The 17,738-nt window shown below is 36.0% G+C and overlaps 3 protein-coding genes across 3 annotated transcripts in view; all 3 read right to left on the bottom strand.

Moving 5' to 3' along the window:
- LOC127502546 (GDP-L-fucose synthase-like) overlaps positions 1–14,882 on the bottom strand; it is a 29,711-nt gene extending 14,829 nt beyond the window's left edge. Inside the window, exon 1 of the mRNA XM_051875528.1 lies at positions 14,685–14,882. The gene's annotated coding sequence lies outside the window, so the exon portion shown is untranslated. The remainder of the gene's footprint in view (positions 1–14,684) is intronic.
- LOC127502545 (GDP-L-fucose synthase-like) lies at positions 446–14,921 on the bottom strand. Its single transcript, XM_051875527.1, has 10 exons — positions 14,685–14,921; positions 8,301–8,449; positions 4,685–4,799; positions 4,454–4,582; positions 4,082–4,155; positions 3,474–3,607; positions 2,937–3,068; positions 1,056–1,135; positions 783–882; positions 446–701 (listed from the first exon to the last, which is right to left on the bottom strand). Exons 2-10 carry the CDS (start codon positions 8,447–8,449, stop codon positions 646–648), a joined length of 969 nt encoding a protein of 322 aa, XP_051731487.1. The 5' UTR covers positions 14,685–14,921; the 3' UTR covers positions 446–645.
- A 1,607-nt stretch (positions 14,922–16,528) lies between these two features.
- arhgap39 (Rho GTPase activating protein 39) overlaps positions 16,529–17,738 on the bottom strand; it is a 57,028-nt gene continuing 55,818 nt past the window's right edge. The window contains exon 10 of the mRNA XM_051875514.1: positions 16,529–17,738. This exon is cut by the window's right edge and continues 518 nt beyond it. The gene's annotated coding sequence lies outside the window, so the exon portion shown is untranslated.

The following is a 17,738-nucleotide window of genomic DNA, read 5'->3' as shown; positions in this document are numbered from 1 at the left end:
TGCTGTGGGAAGGAAAGCAGTCCATGCATTTACATAAATATACTGGAAAACGCTGCATTTTGCAGTTTTAGTAATTCCACACCAGTAAAGTGTGTGTGTATATATATATATATTATATATATATAACTTTAAATAAACATAAAAAGAGAGCTAAGACAGCAGTGTTCAATGATTTTGTATTCATAAAAATGATTAAGGGTCTGATCAGTCATTGGTTTCCAGCATTTAACACCGTTCAGACTCCCCACAGCTAGTCAGAATGTTGTCTGAATGTCTGCATATGGCACAAAAATGGAAACACTTCAGGAGTTTCGAAGTCATCATCTGATTGGTTGAATTTTACAGGAAAGCCATCATGTTTACAACTGTGACAAGGAGCACTTATGATCAACTAAGCACTGGATTTTTAAAAGTATGAGAAGTTTGCAGCATAGACTCTTTAAAATATGTTTTACAAGCTGGTCTTTTATTGTAGGGACATTGACTTTACATTTTCAAGCCCCTAAACATGGCGCAGAACAAAACAAACTGTGATTGGTTGTTTTACATGGCCTCTGGGCGGTCCTTGGCCAATGAAAGCTACTATGGAACCCAGATCTGCCGTCAGTCTGAAGCTACCCCACAACCAATGAGATGTGAAGATCTTCATTTACGGGCGATGTCATTATTGGCCACAAACCAATCACACGTCTCCTTGATAGCTGGAAAAAAAGAAAAGCACCTATAATAATGACTGTTCTTTTGACTATTAAAAAAAACATTTAGCAAATGCTGAAGCTCACCTGCTTTGAACGGTGTGAACTTGAAGTCTGGCAAGTATTTGCGTAGTTTGGCGTTACTGGCGGTTTTCTTGAATTGACCGTCTGCTTTACTAGTGTCATACTGAGAGCGTTTAGTTAAGGTTTGTGGATGAAAGGGTTAGATTACACCAAAAGGAAAACTCTGTCATTCAAGGACTGCTTTTATGGTGCGTTTTGAAGCTCAAGAGCTCAAGAACAACTACAGATTTTCACTATGATCACTGAGAAGTTTATTGTTTGTTTGTGTAAGGATACAATCACGTCACCTTTGAACCCCAACGCTTCAACCACAGCATCCACAGCGTCCGTTATGGACAACTCATCCTCCTCTCCAACTAAAGAGAAAAAAAGACAAAGAGAAACAAATTAGATATCTCAGATTTGTTTACTTAATTAAACAGGCTGATGCACACATTCAAATGCACAACAAGGTAACAGCAAATTTAAAAGATCCTAAAGATATGTTTTATTATACATACTGAAATTAGTTTATGTACTAACATATTAGTTTCTCAGTCGCTTTGGTACATTTCTCAAATCATCCTTAAAATTTGCAAAACAGTATGTTAATTTCTCAAAACAATTCGTACAAACAGCACAACATATTGGATTACCTGCAAAAAGCCTGTAACTTGCTCAAAATCCTTAGTTGATCTCTCAGAAGCAAGTATTTATGTCAATGAACGTATCAGTGCCATCAAAATGACAAGTCCTTGTGTCATTGTTCTCGAACAAGATAGTCAAAATGCTTAGCCATGTTGTCAATATAACAGTGATGAATATTTCAGGTGTAAACTATGGCTACGGTTTTTATGACAGTGATTGAAAATGCACAATCACTTTGTCTGTATGCCATATATCAATTTTAACAGTACAAATGGACACATTACTGTATATGGGAGTGATTGCAAAAGACTGGACAGGATTATCAGTTTTGTATTTACTGTTGGTCTGTCAACAAATTACTGTAAAATGTCCTTGTGATAAATGAAAAAGACGACTTTATACATACACTGTATATATGTATTCATGTGCATGTGTGTGATATAGTATGTATGTGTATAAAGTTCATTTAGTCTACTTTACTGTAAGTGTAAAGCAAGTGTAATATGCTACTGTAGTATTAAGATTATAACATGCATACCATATTACAGTGCAGTGCACATTGCTGAAATATATACCTGTTATGTCTATGAAATGCTTGAATGATTGAGGAAAAGGTTTTCTCCAAACGTTCAGCTGCACCTTTAGACACGCCATTGTAAGGTCATGATTGAGAACATTGTTTACAATAGTGGTCCTTATTTCACTAGAAACGTGCCTACGCCCTTTGCTTTATCTACCTCTTCCTCTGTTTTGCCTCTCTACCCTTCTACCACACATCCTTACTCCTCTTCTTCTTCCCAGCTGTTGACCCTGTTTGTTTCCATGATGTTCTTCCATTATCAGAAATTGTAACTCTTGTGTTGTGCTCTGTCTATATGCTTTCCAATCGAAGATTCATGACATGCATCTTTGAGCTGTTTTAGAGAACCGGTTGTGTCATTGGTTGATCTAATGCTTTACATTCCCCTGAATACATTAGTGAAATTCAGGATTCACCTGCAAAATTCATCAATTCAGGACACATTTACAAAAGTCTAATAGAAATGTATAGATAATATACTTGACACATTGATGATTGATGATTAGGTCAACCATTTTGCATTTAATGACTTTTGCGATGAACTAATGACTAGATGTTTTGAGGGGTAAGACTATTCAACAGAGAACCATATAATACATTTTGAGCATTTGAATGACATTAGCAATTGATAATGTAGGAAATAGCAGTGAATTGTACATAATCAATTGCCTGAATGTACCAAAGCCTTTGCAATTTGTTCAAAAGAATGAGAAACTGCTTTTATGATGTGCACATGTGACTAGATGATGTGGAGGTTGAACAAGTAGTTTTGAGAATTTCAGTTCTGATCTGAGAAATGTGCCAAAGCGACTGAGAAAAACTGTAATACATACAAATCAGTCTCCAAAATTTAAACATCTTTTGTTATACCATTTAAGATATTATTTAAGAATTTGTTTAATCTTAAATTTGATCAAACCGAATTTGTGAGGAATTCACAAGTTGAGTACCTGACAGAATGATGGGCTCCACCTCGTCATACTCCCTCAAAACCCACAGAAACAGACGAGCCAGATCCAGAGAATAGATGAACTGCCGTAGAGGCCGACCTGAACCCCAGACCTGCAGAGGTTTACCTTCCTCTACAAAACACAAACACATGAAACATGTTTTCCATGTGAACAGAACTTGAATGAGGCTCTAGATCAAGTGTGTCGCATACTGAAAAAAGTGAAGCCAAAACATTGTGATCACCCCCTGGTGGCTGGCTGCAGTATAGGTTATAAACCCCGCCTTGTCCATGTAATCGACTGGGACGTGAGCCAAAAAAAAAAAAAAATCCAATTAAACCTTAAATATTTGTAGGTCATTTTAGGTAGCTCTCATCACGTTGACATGCTCAAGTGTTTGTTTTTCCAATAACTTTGGGTTTTAGTTAGTTATTTGATGCAATAAAAATGGGGTGTGACGTCATAATTGACGCACAATATTTTGGCTTCATTTTTCTATGCTCTTGATCCTTCCAGAAAGTTAAACACATCTCTCACTCTTTGCCAGGTAAGTCTTGTGGATCAACCCCGGCAGAACGTGACCGTCCTCAATGTTGAAATTGTCATGTGGTCCAAAAACATTGGTAGGAATGACGGCGGTGTATCGCCGACCGTACTGCTGAAAACACGCCCTGATGGACAAAAACAAATGATTTGTTTCTTAAATTTATGAAAGCTATAAACAAACACTTCACCCCAAAATCTCATTATAATGAATATATCTTGACATTATTTTCATGACAATTACACACATTTCTGACAAATTCTCATTATTGTCATAAAAATAATAGTTCATTATATACATTAAAAAATTAAATTTCTAAATATTTATTGCACATGGTGTTTGTTAAGCTACATTTCATTTATGGTGATTTAAATGTAAAAAACACAAAAAAAATAAAAATAAAATAAAGAAAATGTCTGGATGAACTGCGGTAATCAAAATAAGGAGCAAAAATATGTTTAAAATCTCATTATGATTTGATGATAATATAACAATGTAGAAAATTAAAAAAAAAAAAAAAAAAGCTCCCAATCAAAATGTGACCTAGACATGTGATACACCCCCCAAAAAAAACTCATGACCAATGAACTTTGACACTGACCTGTTGTGGACATCAATCATGCGTTTGGCGTAGGCATAACCGAAATTAGACTCATGTGGCGGACCGTTGTGGATCTGAAACAGAGCGAGAGAGAAACATGTCTGTATAGATGACAAAAAATACAGGACAATTCCAAACAAAAGTGTCTAGTCATCATCTCCCTCAAATCATGAAACAACTGGAGTGGATGATCTTGTAGAAAATAAACTTGATCCACTAGATTCTAATGAGAGGAATTTTACAGTATGTTTTCATAGGACAATGAATCGTAGATGATCAAGGAAAATGTATCATGGTATAAGCCCTTTAAACGAATGCTGAATACAAACTACTCCAACATCTGCCTCTTAAAGTGTGTGTGCGAGAGTTTACCATGGTCTCATCTATGGGGTAGGTGGTTTTATCCGGGAATATACACGTGGACAGGCAAGAAACGACCTTCACCACCCCGAACTCATGAGCCGTCTGCAGCACGTTGTCATTGATAAATATATTATTCCTCTGAAAACAACAAGTCAATGTACAGTTCAATTATTCAATAGTGATATTTCAGGCTTTATTACATATTTCCAATGTTATATAATAATAATTGATAGTAATTACCCAGAAGTCCAGGTTCTGTCTCATGTTTCTGAAGAGCCCGCCTACCATGGCGGCCAAATGAATGACGTGTGTCGGACGATGTTTCTGGAAAACTGATCTCGTCTCTTCAGCGCTCCTGAAGCAGTACATGTAAATATATTTGTCATGTGACAAAAAAAGCTTTCGATAATCCTGAGAAACATTCATTTAGATATTGGCAGTATGGCGATATATATCGTTGCGATTTACCATTAGTGGCAAATTTTTCTATTTTATGCATACCGCAAAACAACCATGGCTGATGCAAGTTTCGCTCCTAAACAGACGCGATGCGATAAGACTCCAGCGAAGAGCAATTTGACTGTCTACACTAGACGCGACGCGAAAATGAGAAGCGATAAAATCAATCAAAAACCACAGCCAATCAGAAGAGTGTGTGGGCAGGCTCTCTCGGCAAGAGCACAGCAGACACAATGGGCAAGTACATAGTAAAATTCATAAATATTACACCATTTAAACATTATTTAAAGTACATACGGACATTACGGAGTGACTGAACCAATCTTTGTCATAGAATACACTTGTTTGTTCGCATTGACAGTTTGAACGTTCTTGTGCCCATTTATTCATTTTCAAGATCTGAGGTGAATTAGCCAGTGTTGTTACAGCTAAAAAGCTGGGAACACAGAATGATATTCAAACTCATATTAGACGCTTTTAACATTAAATAAAGCACATAAACAGTACCTGATATTATCATTGGCATACTTTGTGTTGCTGTTCCAGCCGCGACGTCGCGGAGAAATAGAAACCGTTTCTAGAATATTCGCGTGTCGCCGTCGCGGCTGGTTAGGACACGGTGTTAGAGCGATCAAGAAATGATTAAATGAATGAGAAAATAAAGCGTGACTAACTGTCACTCACCCAAAGCGCGCGAATAAAGTCAGTCAGAGCAAGCCAGAGCACTGAATAGGTTGTTTGCAATCACGTGGTTCTGGTGACGCGCGAAATACCGTTGGAGGGCAAGCAGTGAAAATTAGAATGGAAGAGATGGAGAAAAGTCCTTTCTGTGCTGGTTTAGAAAGGTATAAACAGAAAATTACAACATATGTTGGACGTGATCTTCATGTTATGAAGAGGAGCGACTTTTCCACTGAATTGAAAGACTTTCCTGCCATCGAGGAGGTAGATATAGAGAATGTGAAGCTGCCGTCACGCCGTGTTCAGTTCTGGTTTGTTTATATCGCGCTGCCTTTCTGCTAGTGACGTTAGGGCAGTATTTTTGATTTTCTGTCGTGATTGTGAAAAATATCGTCATTGTAGATCATTTATGCTGAATCGAGAATTGCAACAGGAGCTCACATCATCGTTTAAAGAAATAACTGGACGGTGTAAGACAATTGTTGCCTTTTATACGTGTAAAAACACAGTAAGGGAAGCAGGTTGAGGAGGTGACGGGAAGACGCCGTATATCAAATCTAATAATGTCACTGATTTAACCCACTCCCTATCACTCAATAAAATAATCACATAGCTGAGTGTTTTTGAAAGTGTTGTATTTTGTTTTGGTGTAACATTTCATTTGCGAGTATTACTCTCACCCGGTTTGTGAATGAGTATAACTTGCACACAGCCACTTCAGAACTGTTCACGAGCTTTTATGGGTTTGATTTTGGTTGTCATTTGTTTAAATAAATACAAAAAACAATCAAAAAAAAAAAACAGCGTGTCGGTGTCTATCATAGACTGTAAAAAAGGGTGTCTGTCCGCTGAATGTGACCCTCCCCCAGATAGCACACGTACATCTCGGAGACGTCTATTTGATGTCTGTGTTGATGACGTATTTTTTTAGAGTGTTTGCTCATCTGCAATACGTCTATAAGACGTTTCCTGTTAGATGTCAAATAGACATTTATAAGATGTCTTTAATATGTTTATGATTTAGAATGTATGTAAAACTGAAATCTTAAAGATGTCTATCAGATGTTTGTCAACAGCAGATGCTTTCCAGATAAAGTGATCTTTAACAGACATCTTGCAGACGTACGTTTGCTATCTGGGCCGATTCTCCTCCGTGGCCATATGGGAAAGTAAATATTTACAAAGACAACATTAAAACTACACTTGCATTTAACGTTACACCCTTCCAACAAAGAAATGAATTGACTTCCCAGAAAGCACACATACATCTGCAAGATGTCTGTTAAAGATCACTTCATCTGGAAAACATCTGCTGTTTACAAACATCTGATAGACATCTTTTAGACGTCAGTTTTACATACATTCTAAATCATAAACATCTTAAAGACATCTTCTAAATGTCTATTTGACATCTGACAGGAAACGCCCAATAGACGTATTCCAGATGAGCAAACACTCTAAAAAATACATCTTCCAGACGTAAACACACACCTCAAATAGACGTCTCCAAGATGTACGTGTGCTATCAGGTTGTTAAACATTTTTTATTTGGACATTTTCTACCATATGATGGCTGAAGCAGCAGCGCGTGACACTGTTACTCATGGTAACCAGATCAACATTGTGAACTGGATAGTACAAAACTTAAGTGAAAACACCAAATTATCATTCAATGGGATAAAATAGCTTCTCTTCCCTGCAAACGATACCATGAAGAATGTGGATATTTAACCAAGTCAAAAACAAATAAGGTAAGCAGGTATCCATATTCATTTCAGTATCAGCAGACGCAAAACGCTATTAAAGGCGACAACTTTTAAAGTTAAAAAACGATATAAGTTATAAAAAACCGTATAAGTTATGTAAACGATATAAACACCTTCTGGGTTCTCGATTTTATCGATTTAAGCAACCATAAACGATGCAAAACATACGAATTTTGAGTTTTTAATAGGATTCCTATATAGAAAAATCAGTCCCTGCCCTCCAGACTCATTCGCGCTGTTGGTCATGTGCAAACAACCTATTGTGTTTTTTTTCGCGACGTACTTAGCTTGAATGATCAAAAACACGGTCGTCTTGGTGAGTATAACCACATAAACACTATCGGTTATGTCTTAAGTAAACAGCGGGAAAGAAAGAATCTAATGAGTCAATATATTAGGTCTTGAAGTGACAGCAGCCTTAAACACGCAGCAGTCTACTGTATGTTAATAATAATGTTAATAATAATAATAATAAAATCACCCATTGCACTTGACTGAATAACTAATATCAGTCAGTGTATATTTAATTCATGTAGTGAAGATTATGCAGTTTTTGATTATTGAAATCCTGTTCACTCCACGGACAGTAACTGTAATGATAACTATTATCTATAAAGTTCTAATAATCATTCTAACAGGAAGTCCACACCACAGCTATAAAGACAACGACAGAGGAACAACCTCGCTGGAATCACTTTCAGAGTGACTTTTTTTTCCAGCTGATGAACGATAACAAACATTGAGGGCCAATCAGAATCCATCCGACTTTAAAAGCGGTAGACGACATAAAGATACGGGCCATTACTGTTAATACCTCTAACACCATGTTTTATATAACATGCACTTATAGAATATAATGTAAATGTTATAATATATCTGATGATATATTTTAATGATTGTGTTGTCTAATGGGTGTGACATCTGATGAGTGTTTGTTCAGGAGCTCTTACATGAGATTGGCATCTTTGGATGACAGGAATATCCATTCTTCTCCTTCTCTCCCTCCCTCCTCCTCTTTCACCACCCGCTCTATCGCTCGCCCCACCAGCCCACTGCCGCCCGTCACCAACACACGCATCGCCCCAACTGGCCCGTCCATCTGAGAGAGAGAGAGAGAGAGAGAGATGAGGTTTGATGAACACATCAGAGGTTATCATACAGTGCCTTGCGAAAGTATTCGCACCGCATAAATTTACACTCCATAATGACAAATAAAAAAAAAAAAAACTTTTGACAACTTTGCAAATTTATTAAAAAGGGAAAAATGAAAGAAGTACATTGCATAAGTACTTGTACCCTTAACTTGGTACTTAGTTGTAACATCTTTACAGCCTTGTGTCTTTTTAGGTATGATGTGACAAGCTTTGCACATCTGCTTTTGTGCAATTCTTCTCTTCAGATCCTCTCAAGCTCTTTCAGGTTGGATGGGGAATGTCGGTGGAAAGACATTTTCAGGTTTCTCCAGAGATGTTCAATTGGGTTCAAGCCCAGGCTCTGGCTGGTGGGGTTGGGTACCGAAACCCAGTGCCAATATGACACCGGTACCTATATGACTGGTAAGTACCGGACTGAATCAGAACACAGATTTCGGTGCCACTTAAATGCCTGAACTGTCGATTGAAATATTCAGTGCATCATGTTATCAACTGCTAAATTCAAATGTGTGTTTGCACTTTGGCTGGCGCTGAGCCAAAGATGGACACGCTCAGCGCTTGTCACATATCACAACTATTCAGTGTTATCAATCACATAATGTTTATTTTAGCTTTCGGACATCTAAATACACATAAGTACTAGCAAAAAAAAAAAACATTTTTAGTTTGTTAAATACACACTGATGTGTATGGAAGTTGCAATAAAAATCCTTTCAAATATAATTTGACTATGTGTTTTATTCATGTCAGATACACATTGTGTGGGAAACTATACAGTTTACTTTATTCTTCTCCCAGTTTACCGGTCACTTACTTTCATATACTTCAGATAAAAGTGGATGAATTTACGTGATGCAAATCCAACAGATACGATTCTCTGAACTGTGGTGCAAACTAACATGGCGGCACCCATCGCACATTATAGATCAACTAACATGATTATTATAAAGGGTTTTAAATGACAAAACACATTCACTTACACATACAAGGAAAAGGACACACTCAAGGACATTCACAGAGTTGTCCATAAGCCACTCTTGCATTGTCTTAGCTGTGTGTTCAGGATCATTGTCATTAATTACTCACCCTCATGTCGTTCCACACCCGTAAGACTCATCTTCAGAACACAAATTAAGATATTTTTTAATAAAATCCGATGGCTCAGTGAGGCCTGCATCGCCAGCAATAACACTCCCTTTTTTCAATGCCCAGAAAGCTACTAAAAACTTATTTAAAACAGTTCATGTGACTACAGTGGTTCAACTTTAATATTATAAAGCATCGAGAATACTTTTTGTGCGCCAAAAATAACAAAATAGCGATTTTATTCAACAATATCTAGTGATGGGCGATTACAAAACACTGCTTCATGAAGCTTCGAAGCTTTACGAATCTTTTGTTTCGAATCAGAGGTTCGAAGCGTAAAATCGCCCATCACTAGATATTGTGGAATAAAGTTGCTATTTTGTTATTTTTGGCTCACAAAAAGTATTCTCGTCGCTTTTTAATATTAAAGCTGAACCACTGTAGTCACATGAGCTGTTTTAACCTGTTAACTGTCACCCCCACTTTTTTTTATAGACACGAAAATGCAAACTTAAATGGTTGTAATTCAAGAATACTTTTGAATATAGACATAAGGCTGGTCTTGTTTTAAAGATAAAGAGAAATTTGACAGATTATTGTAGAAGTGAAATAACTTATGTAAGTGAAACAGAAAAAAAGTTATAGAAGTTTAAGTTTATGAAAATGTAAAATGTAAAAATATAATATTTTATATAAAATATATATTTTACAAAACAAGTTTTACTCTAAAACTGCAATGAAATCAAAGCCAAAAATCTAAACAAGTTGTGTTCCAAATTTGAGGTTGATATCTCAAAAAATGAGCTTTCAGTAAGATTTTGTTTGGGCGCAGTACCACACTTTTTCACTAGATGACAACCAAGCTCCATTACTGACCATATAAGGGCGCCTCCATTTCCATATATGGTTTGAGTGATCTGAACCATATATTTACATTAATTTCATACAATTTATGAAGCAGACATCCTATATAGAAGTAGTATGGGAAGTTTGGCAGAATTTGATATGAATTCAGCCTCTAATAAACATAAAAACAACATGTGGGTTATAGATCCCCGCCACAGTCATAAATGTATTTATTTATTTATTTTTTATTAAAAACATTTTCAGACCTTTTTTTCTCAAAAGAAGTGAATGGATGTTATCTTTTGAACTCTTGGCATGAAAACAAACATGTTTCAACCAATCTTTAATGATTTTTCATGTTCATCGCTATTTCAAAATAAAGGTCTGAACATGCCTTATTAGTATGAAAATATTCTTTTGCAAATTGATAACTTACTGCTCCTCTGTAATTTATTTTGAAAATCAGAGACACTAGAGATTCTAAGCTTTCAAATGATATATAGTTTGTCGAGATTAGTTTAGGTTTAGTATAGGATATTACTGTTTTAAATATGTAATGGCTGTGGGCCCACCGGTGAGCCAGTGACAGTTAACAGGCTAAATATGTTTTAGTAGCTTTCTAGGCATTGAAAAAGAGTGTTATTGCTGGCGATGCAGGCCTTACTGATCCATGGGATTTTATCAAAAATATCTTAATTTGTGTTCTGAAGATGAACGAAGGTCTTACGGGTGTGGAACGACATGAGGGTGAGTAATAAATGACAGAAATTTCATTTTTGGGTGAACTAACCCTTTAAAGTTGTCTCAATATTTTGAGCTTTCCTTCTACCCTGACAAATCCCCCAGTCTCTGCCGCTGAAAAAAATCCCCACAGCATGATGCTCCCACCACCATGCTTTATTATTTGGATGGTACTGTGACGAGCAGTGCCTTGGTTTCCTCCAGACATGAGGTTCATCAGACCAGATAATCTTGTTTCTCACAGTCTGAGAGAGTCCTTTAGGTGCTTTTTTTGCAAATTCCAAGTGGGTTTTCATGTGTCTTCATTGAGGAGAGGCCACTCTGCCATAAAGCCCAGATCGGTGGGAGTGTTGCAGTGATGTTCTGTAAATTCCTCCCATTTCCATACATGATCATGGAGCTCAACCAATCAGTTTGACCAGGAGGCTAGCTTTAGGAAGAGTCCTGGTTGTTTCAAACTTCTTCCATCAAGGATATTGGAATATGCTTCGGTTAACCTTCAATGCAGCAGATTTTTATTTATTTTTTTGTATCTGTATCCTCTACAGGCAGTTCCTTTGACCTCATGGCTTGGTTTTTGCTCTGATAAGCATTTTCAGCTGTTAGACCTTTTATTGAGAGGTGTGTGCCTTTCCAAATCATACCCAATCAATTGAATTTGCCACACCTTAAAGGGATAGTTCACCCAAAAATGAAAATTTGATGTTTATCTGCTTATTTTTAACTCCAACCGTTGTGGTCTGTCAGTCATATAATGCATGTCAATGGGAACTCCATCTATAAGTAGGGGTGTAAGAAAATATCAGTACACGAGAATATCGCGATATTATGTTTGGCGATACTGTATCGATTCTCAAAAACACTGTATCGATATTTATATATTTATTTATTTACATCCAAGATTCGTGGCTTTGTGTTCGATTTAAACCACAGACTGTATAAAACCCAACTGCTAGATGGCAGTGTTTGTTATCTCAGAACGTAAACCGATGCGGAGCCGGAGAAGCGCAAGGTGAAGGTGTGTGCATCGCTAGTGTTAGCATTAGCAAACCCAGCTCACAAGACCATAAAATTATTGCGCTCCCGCGGCATACAGAGCTGAAGTGCGGACTCATTTTGGCTTTAGCTATAAAGAAGCCACTAAGGAAATCGGCAAGAGTCATTTTGTTTGCAAAATAGGCCATGTTAAAATCCAAATACTCAGGAAACGCATTCAATCTGAGAGCTCGCTTAACATCCCGACGTCATCCACGCTGCTTAGAAGCGTTTTGATAGAATATTTGATATGTACTGCACGTTTTCCTCTCAGTAACAAAATAAACACACAACAAAATTGACAGCGGTGGCAGCAGAAAGAAAGCATCTGATCATAGCGATGTGGATATGGTTGCATCAGCTCTGCAGTTCAGTACTTTAAATAGCACTTTATACAATGGACTGCTTTAAAGCAAACAGCTTTACAGTATTAAATATAAAACAAACAGTCATTCAGTCATGGAATGGACTATGCACTTTCTGTTGTTAAATAGTTTAGAAATTAAAAACTGCTATACTGTGAACCTTTAAAACATATACACATAAAGAATCCTGCAGTCACTTTACTATTTTCCCTTTATTTAGATTGCACAAAATAGTGATATAAGTGCAAATGATACTGTATTGATTAAATAAAATAAAGTTGCTTGTCGGGTTTTATGCATATGGTTGTGTTCTTTATGACCGTTTCTTCTAAAATTAGATCTTTCTAAAAAAAAAAAAAAACAAATATCGCAATATATCGCCTTTCTTACAATATTGCAATATATCACAATATATCGTATCGTAACCCCTGTATCGTGATAAGTATTGTATCGCCAGATTCTTGGCAATACACAGCCCTATCTATAAGAGTCAAAAAAACATGCACAGACAAATTCAAATTAAACCCTGCGGCTCGTGACGACACATTGATGTCCTAAGACACGAAACGATCAGTTTGTGCGAGAAACCGAACAGTATTTATATCATTTTTCACCTCTAATACACCACTATGTCCAACTGCCTTGAGCATCCGGTGTGTGAGGTCTGAAAACGCGCTCTGATGACGGAAGTGATGTCTCGCGCTTATACGTCAATGAGTGCGAGCGATCACTTCCGTCATCAGAGCGCGTTCAGACCTCAACAACCAGATGCTCAAGGCAGTTGGACATAGTGGTAAAAAATGATATAAATACTGTTCGGTTTCTCGCACAAACCGATCATTTCGTGTCTTAGGACATCAATGTGTCGTCACGAGCCGCAGGGTTTAATTTGAATTTGTCTGTGCATGTTTTTTTTACTCTTATAGACGAAGTTCCCATTGACATGCATTATACGACTGACAGACCGCAACGGTTGGAGTTAAAAATCATCATTTGTGTTCTACTGAAGAAACGAAGTCACCTACATCTTGGATGCCCTGGGGGTAAGCAGATAAACATCACATTTTCATTTTTGGTTGAACTATCCCTTTAACTCCACTTGAAGTGTAGTAACATCTACAAGTGAAATTGGAGTGCTTCTGAGCTAAATTTCAAGTGTCCCAGAAAAAAACAAGTAGTTTAACATAATGCAGCAACTTTCAAAATGTAAACAAATACTTTCGCAAGGTATTGCATGTGTAAAAACTGTAGTAATCTATCTATCTATACTTCAACTGTTCATATACAATAAGCACATATTCACAAAATATACTATCAAGGCAAAGTCAAAAATTACCATGTTTACCAATAGAGCGGTACTTCTTTGTTAGACTGTTCTCTTCAAAAAAGTGTCAGATTTCACTGATGTACTATAGCAGCACAACAGCACTTTTGTAGGGGTATATATGATTTCTGCTCCTCCCTACTGCTCACAATGAACTACATACAACTGACTCTGTCAGACAGATATCAAGTTAAAGGGATAGTTCACCCAAAAATGAAAATTCTGTCATCATTTAATGAAAATTCAAAGTTGTTCAAAAAAGATATTTTGAAGAATGTTGGTAACCAAACAGTTGAAGAACCCAATTGACATCCATAGTATTGTTTTCCCATACTGTGTAAATCATTGTTGTCCAATCAACTGTTTGGTTACCAACATTCTTCAAAATATCGTTCTTTATTTTTTGGAACAAATTGACGGTGAGTAAATGACAGAATTTTTTTGAACATTTTTGGGGAACTGTCTCTTTAACGCCGATACTGATACGCCCTTTATTTCAATATGACAACCTGGTGTCAACTATTGCAATAAAGCATGACCACAAAACAGACAAACATGCTGTATTTATACATCTCACAAATGCTTTACAATGATTATGCATGACCAAAATCACACTAACACTCAATGAATGAACTTTATAAACTGTCAGATAAGATTAAAAGATCATTTTCTGTGATCAACACAACCCGCAAAGTGTCTAAAACAACCAGACCGTGACATCAAATGAATGATTGTTTGATCGTGTATTATTTCTGTCAATAATTGACGAAATTAATGATTTACCTGCTCTCTGGCGTCACTGTTGTCAAAGTCCTTTTCGATGAAAGTCAGTTCACTCGCTTGCCATATTTTTCATGGCCTCCGGGCAGCTGTTTTGTTAATGTAAAATCAATTCCTACTTTCTGGAATGTGGAAAAACCAGTAAAATCTGACGTGCACCGTCCCAAAAATGTTGCTTAAGCTCAAATAGCGGTAAAAGCGTTTCCGGTTGGTCCAGCTAGTGCGCATGTGCGGCTCTTAAAGTGATTCACAGGACACTGGCGTAGACTTTGGGAACAGGAGCTTCTAACTGCAGAGATGCGATGACTTACGAAATGGCGATTGGCTCTTTTATCCCGATTTATTCCGCGTTGAAGTTTTTCCCATTCATAGTAATCCGAGTAAGCCGTCTTGATATATATATATATATATAAGTGAAAAAGATACCGTCCTCTGCGGATCTACCATTGGAGAATGCGTGGATCACATGTGCCTTATAAACCAATCACGTCTTTCAGAGTTTTACGACTGTCACCGTAATTCAAGAACGAAATGCAGCTTTATTTGGAAAGGAGTTTCAAGCCGTAACGTCTACAATATCTTAAATTCCTTCTTTTAATTTGTGTATTGTAATGTATAATTTCTTTATACTGTAACATGAAAAAATACTATAGTAATTTATAATAAATACTATAGTGTTTTTGAACCATACTATAGTAAAGTACTTGAATTCATTTCTATAGTTGCTGTGGTAATATAACAACTATAGTAATATAAACAAATTACCCAATACTGTACTAAGTTTTCTACAACAATACACTACAGTTTACTGTAGTAAAAACTAAAGTATACTATAGTATTTATTACAATTTATCAGTTCATTATAGTTAATACTTCAGTATGCTGTAGCATTCAAGTGTTGTAAATACTATAATATATACAGTATACTACAATTTACTATAGTATGGTTAAAAACACTATAAATTACTATAGTATTTTTTCATGTGGGTTTTCGTCATTTTTATTGTTTATTATTATGAACGGTAATACTTTAGTTGTTTCTGTATATATGTGTATATATATATATATATATATAGTCAAACCAAAATGTATTGTACCTTGAACATTTCATTCATTAATACAGTTTATTCACTATAGTTTAAAATAAAATTGTAATAAAATATGACAAGAACTCAAGAGTTAATCTGTGTCAGAAAAAAATAATCTAAATTATGTCAGATAACACTTTAGCAAAACAGTGTCTGAATAATTTTTATTTACAGTAAAATCAGTTTTACTGTATGAATAATTTTTGGGTATAATATGTCACAGTTTACTTTATTTTGCTATCCTCACTTACTTTTTTTTACTCACTTATCTCGTGTCTGAATAATTTTTGGTATATAATTGTTTAATGTTATTAATGAAGGTAAAAGTATTACATTCACCATAGTTGTACAATTCTAAATTAAAGTACTTTATTTCCTGCAACCAATCTTCATAGTTGCGTTACACATAAATTTATAGCTACTGTATATTTTATTTGGATATAGTAATTATGTTGCTTTGATTCTGATTCATAATGTAGCAGAAATAGTGCTTAATAAAACAAATAAATCTAAATCAATCTTATAAAAATGTAAATGTAAAGTCCCCAGTGATCATTTACTGATCAATTACTGAATGTTAATTTGCAGTATATTACTATTCAATACCAATATGAAAGTAAATCTTAGAAGGAAACAAACAATTCTAATTTATTAAATCTATGTTATGTTTTTGTATTCATCAGGAAGGTCTTCTGCTACAAGTAGATAAACAATGTGTGTGTAAACTGCATTACAGAAATGATCACACCAGTCAATGAATCCTTCGAACTGTTTAATAAACAACGTTCAGCTCGACCGTAATGTCCAGAGTAACCTTTGACCTCAGAACAAAAGGAGGGAGAGGGGGTTTATTAACATGACTCCATAAATACAGTAACACCATGAGCGTAAACCTGTGACGAGAAACTTCTCTGCATACAGCACAATCTCCCATAATCCTGTGTGTTTGTGTGTGCTGGTCTCAGGACGCAGGTCAAAGTGGTCCGCTCACGGATTTTCTTCCCTTCAACATCTTATATCAGACATATAATCATATTTCATACCATATCTGCATTATTATTATTTTTTTAAATCTAAGTTTTTGCTAATGGATGAGTTTTGAGATCCAAACCTAAACGTGAATATTAAACGCTCCTGCTGTCAAATACTGTAGTAGTAACTATTTTGTTATCTTCTTTTCTTTCGTTTTAGCTTTTTATTTGTATTTTTACACATTGTTCTGTACAGATGAGGACGTGAACATGTGACCATGACAGATCAGGGTGTGCAGAAATGTGGAGAAGCCAAACATACGAACATCTTTGTCTGTCGAAAGTTCATATTTCACCTCAAAACTATTTGAAATACTGTTTTGTTTATTTTTAGGGACATAAATTTTCTCATTTAATTTCTCGATTTTGTGGTGAAATATGACCCGGAAATTTCTTCATAAGATTCACTCCTGCTTATCTCTCCCTCCATTATTGTCTGTCTCTCTTCTCTCTCACTTGTTTCTCACCAGTAGCCTCCTGGAGGCAGGAATGGGCATCAATATTGTGTGTTTGGCAGTGTGATATAGATCATTACAAGCACCAAACCAGATCAGTGTGTGTGTGTAAATGAGGGTGTTTGGATGCTTGTTTGTATATGTGAGAATTTAAAGGTGAAGGATGTAATATTCTGGATGTTAAACACTTTCTGATTCAACCAGTTTCTTCAGAAAGTGTATAAATCATGTCACTTCACCTTTACCGAAGGTAGTTCGCTATGAGGGGCACTTGTGTTGCACCATTTCAGTGAGACGTACACAATAGTGTATAAAACAAATGTGATAAATGAACTCATACACACACACTCGTTCGCTCTCTCTCTCTCACACACACACAGATCAATGCATGTGATCATCAGTGAGGACAGATGTTTTCTATTTCAAAAGGCAGTACAATACTTACAAACCCTTGTTCAAATAAATAAATAAATTAATCATATA

Source organism: Ctenopharyngodon idella, chromosome 20, assembly GCF_019924925.1.
Source record: "Ctenopharyngodon idella isolate HZGC_01 chromosome 20, HZGC01, whole genome shotgun sequence".
NCBI classification, from domain to species: domain Eukaryota; kingdom Metazoa; phylum Chordata; class Actinopteri; order Cypriniformes; family Xenocyprididae; genus Ctenopharyngodon; species Ctenopharyngodon idella.
The sequence above is the reverse complement of the archived record's forward strand: the minus strand, read 5'-3'. Positions and strand labels throughout refer to the sequence as shown.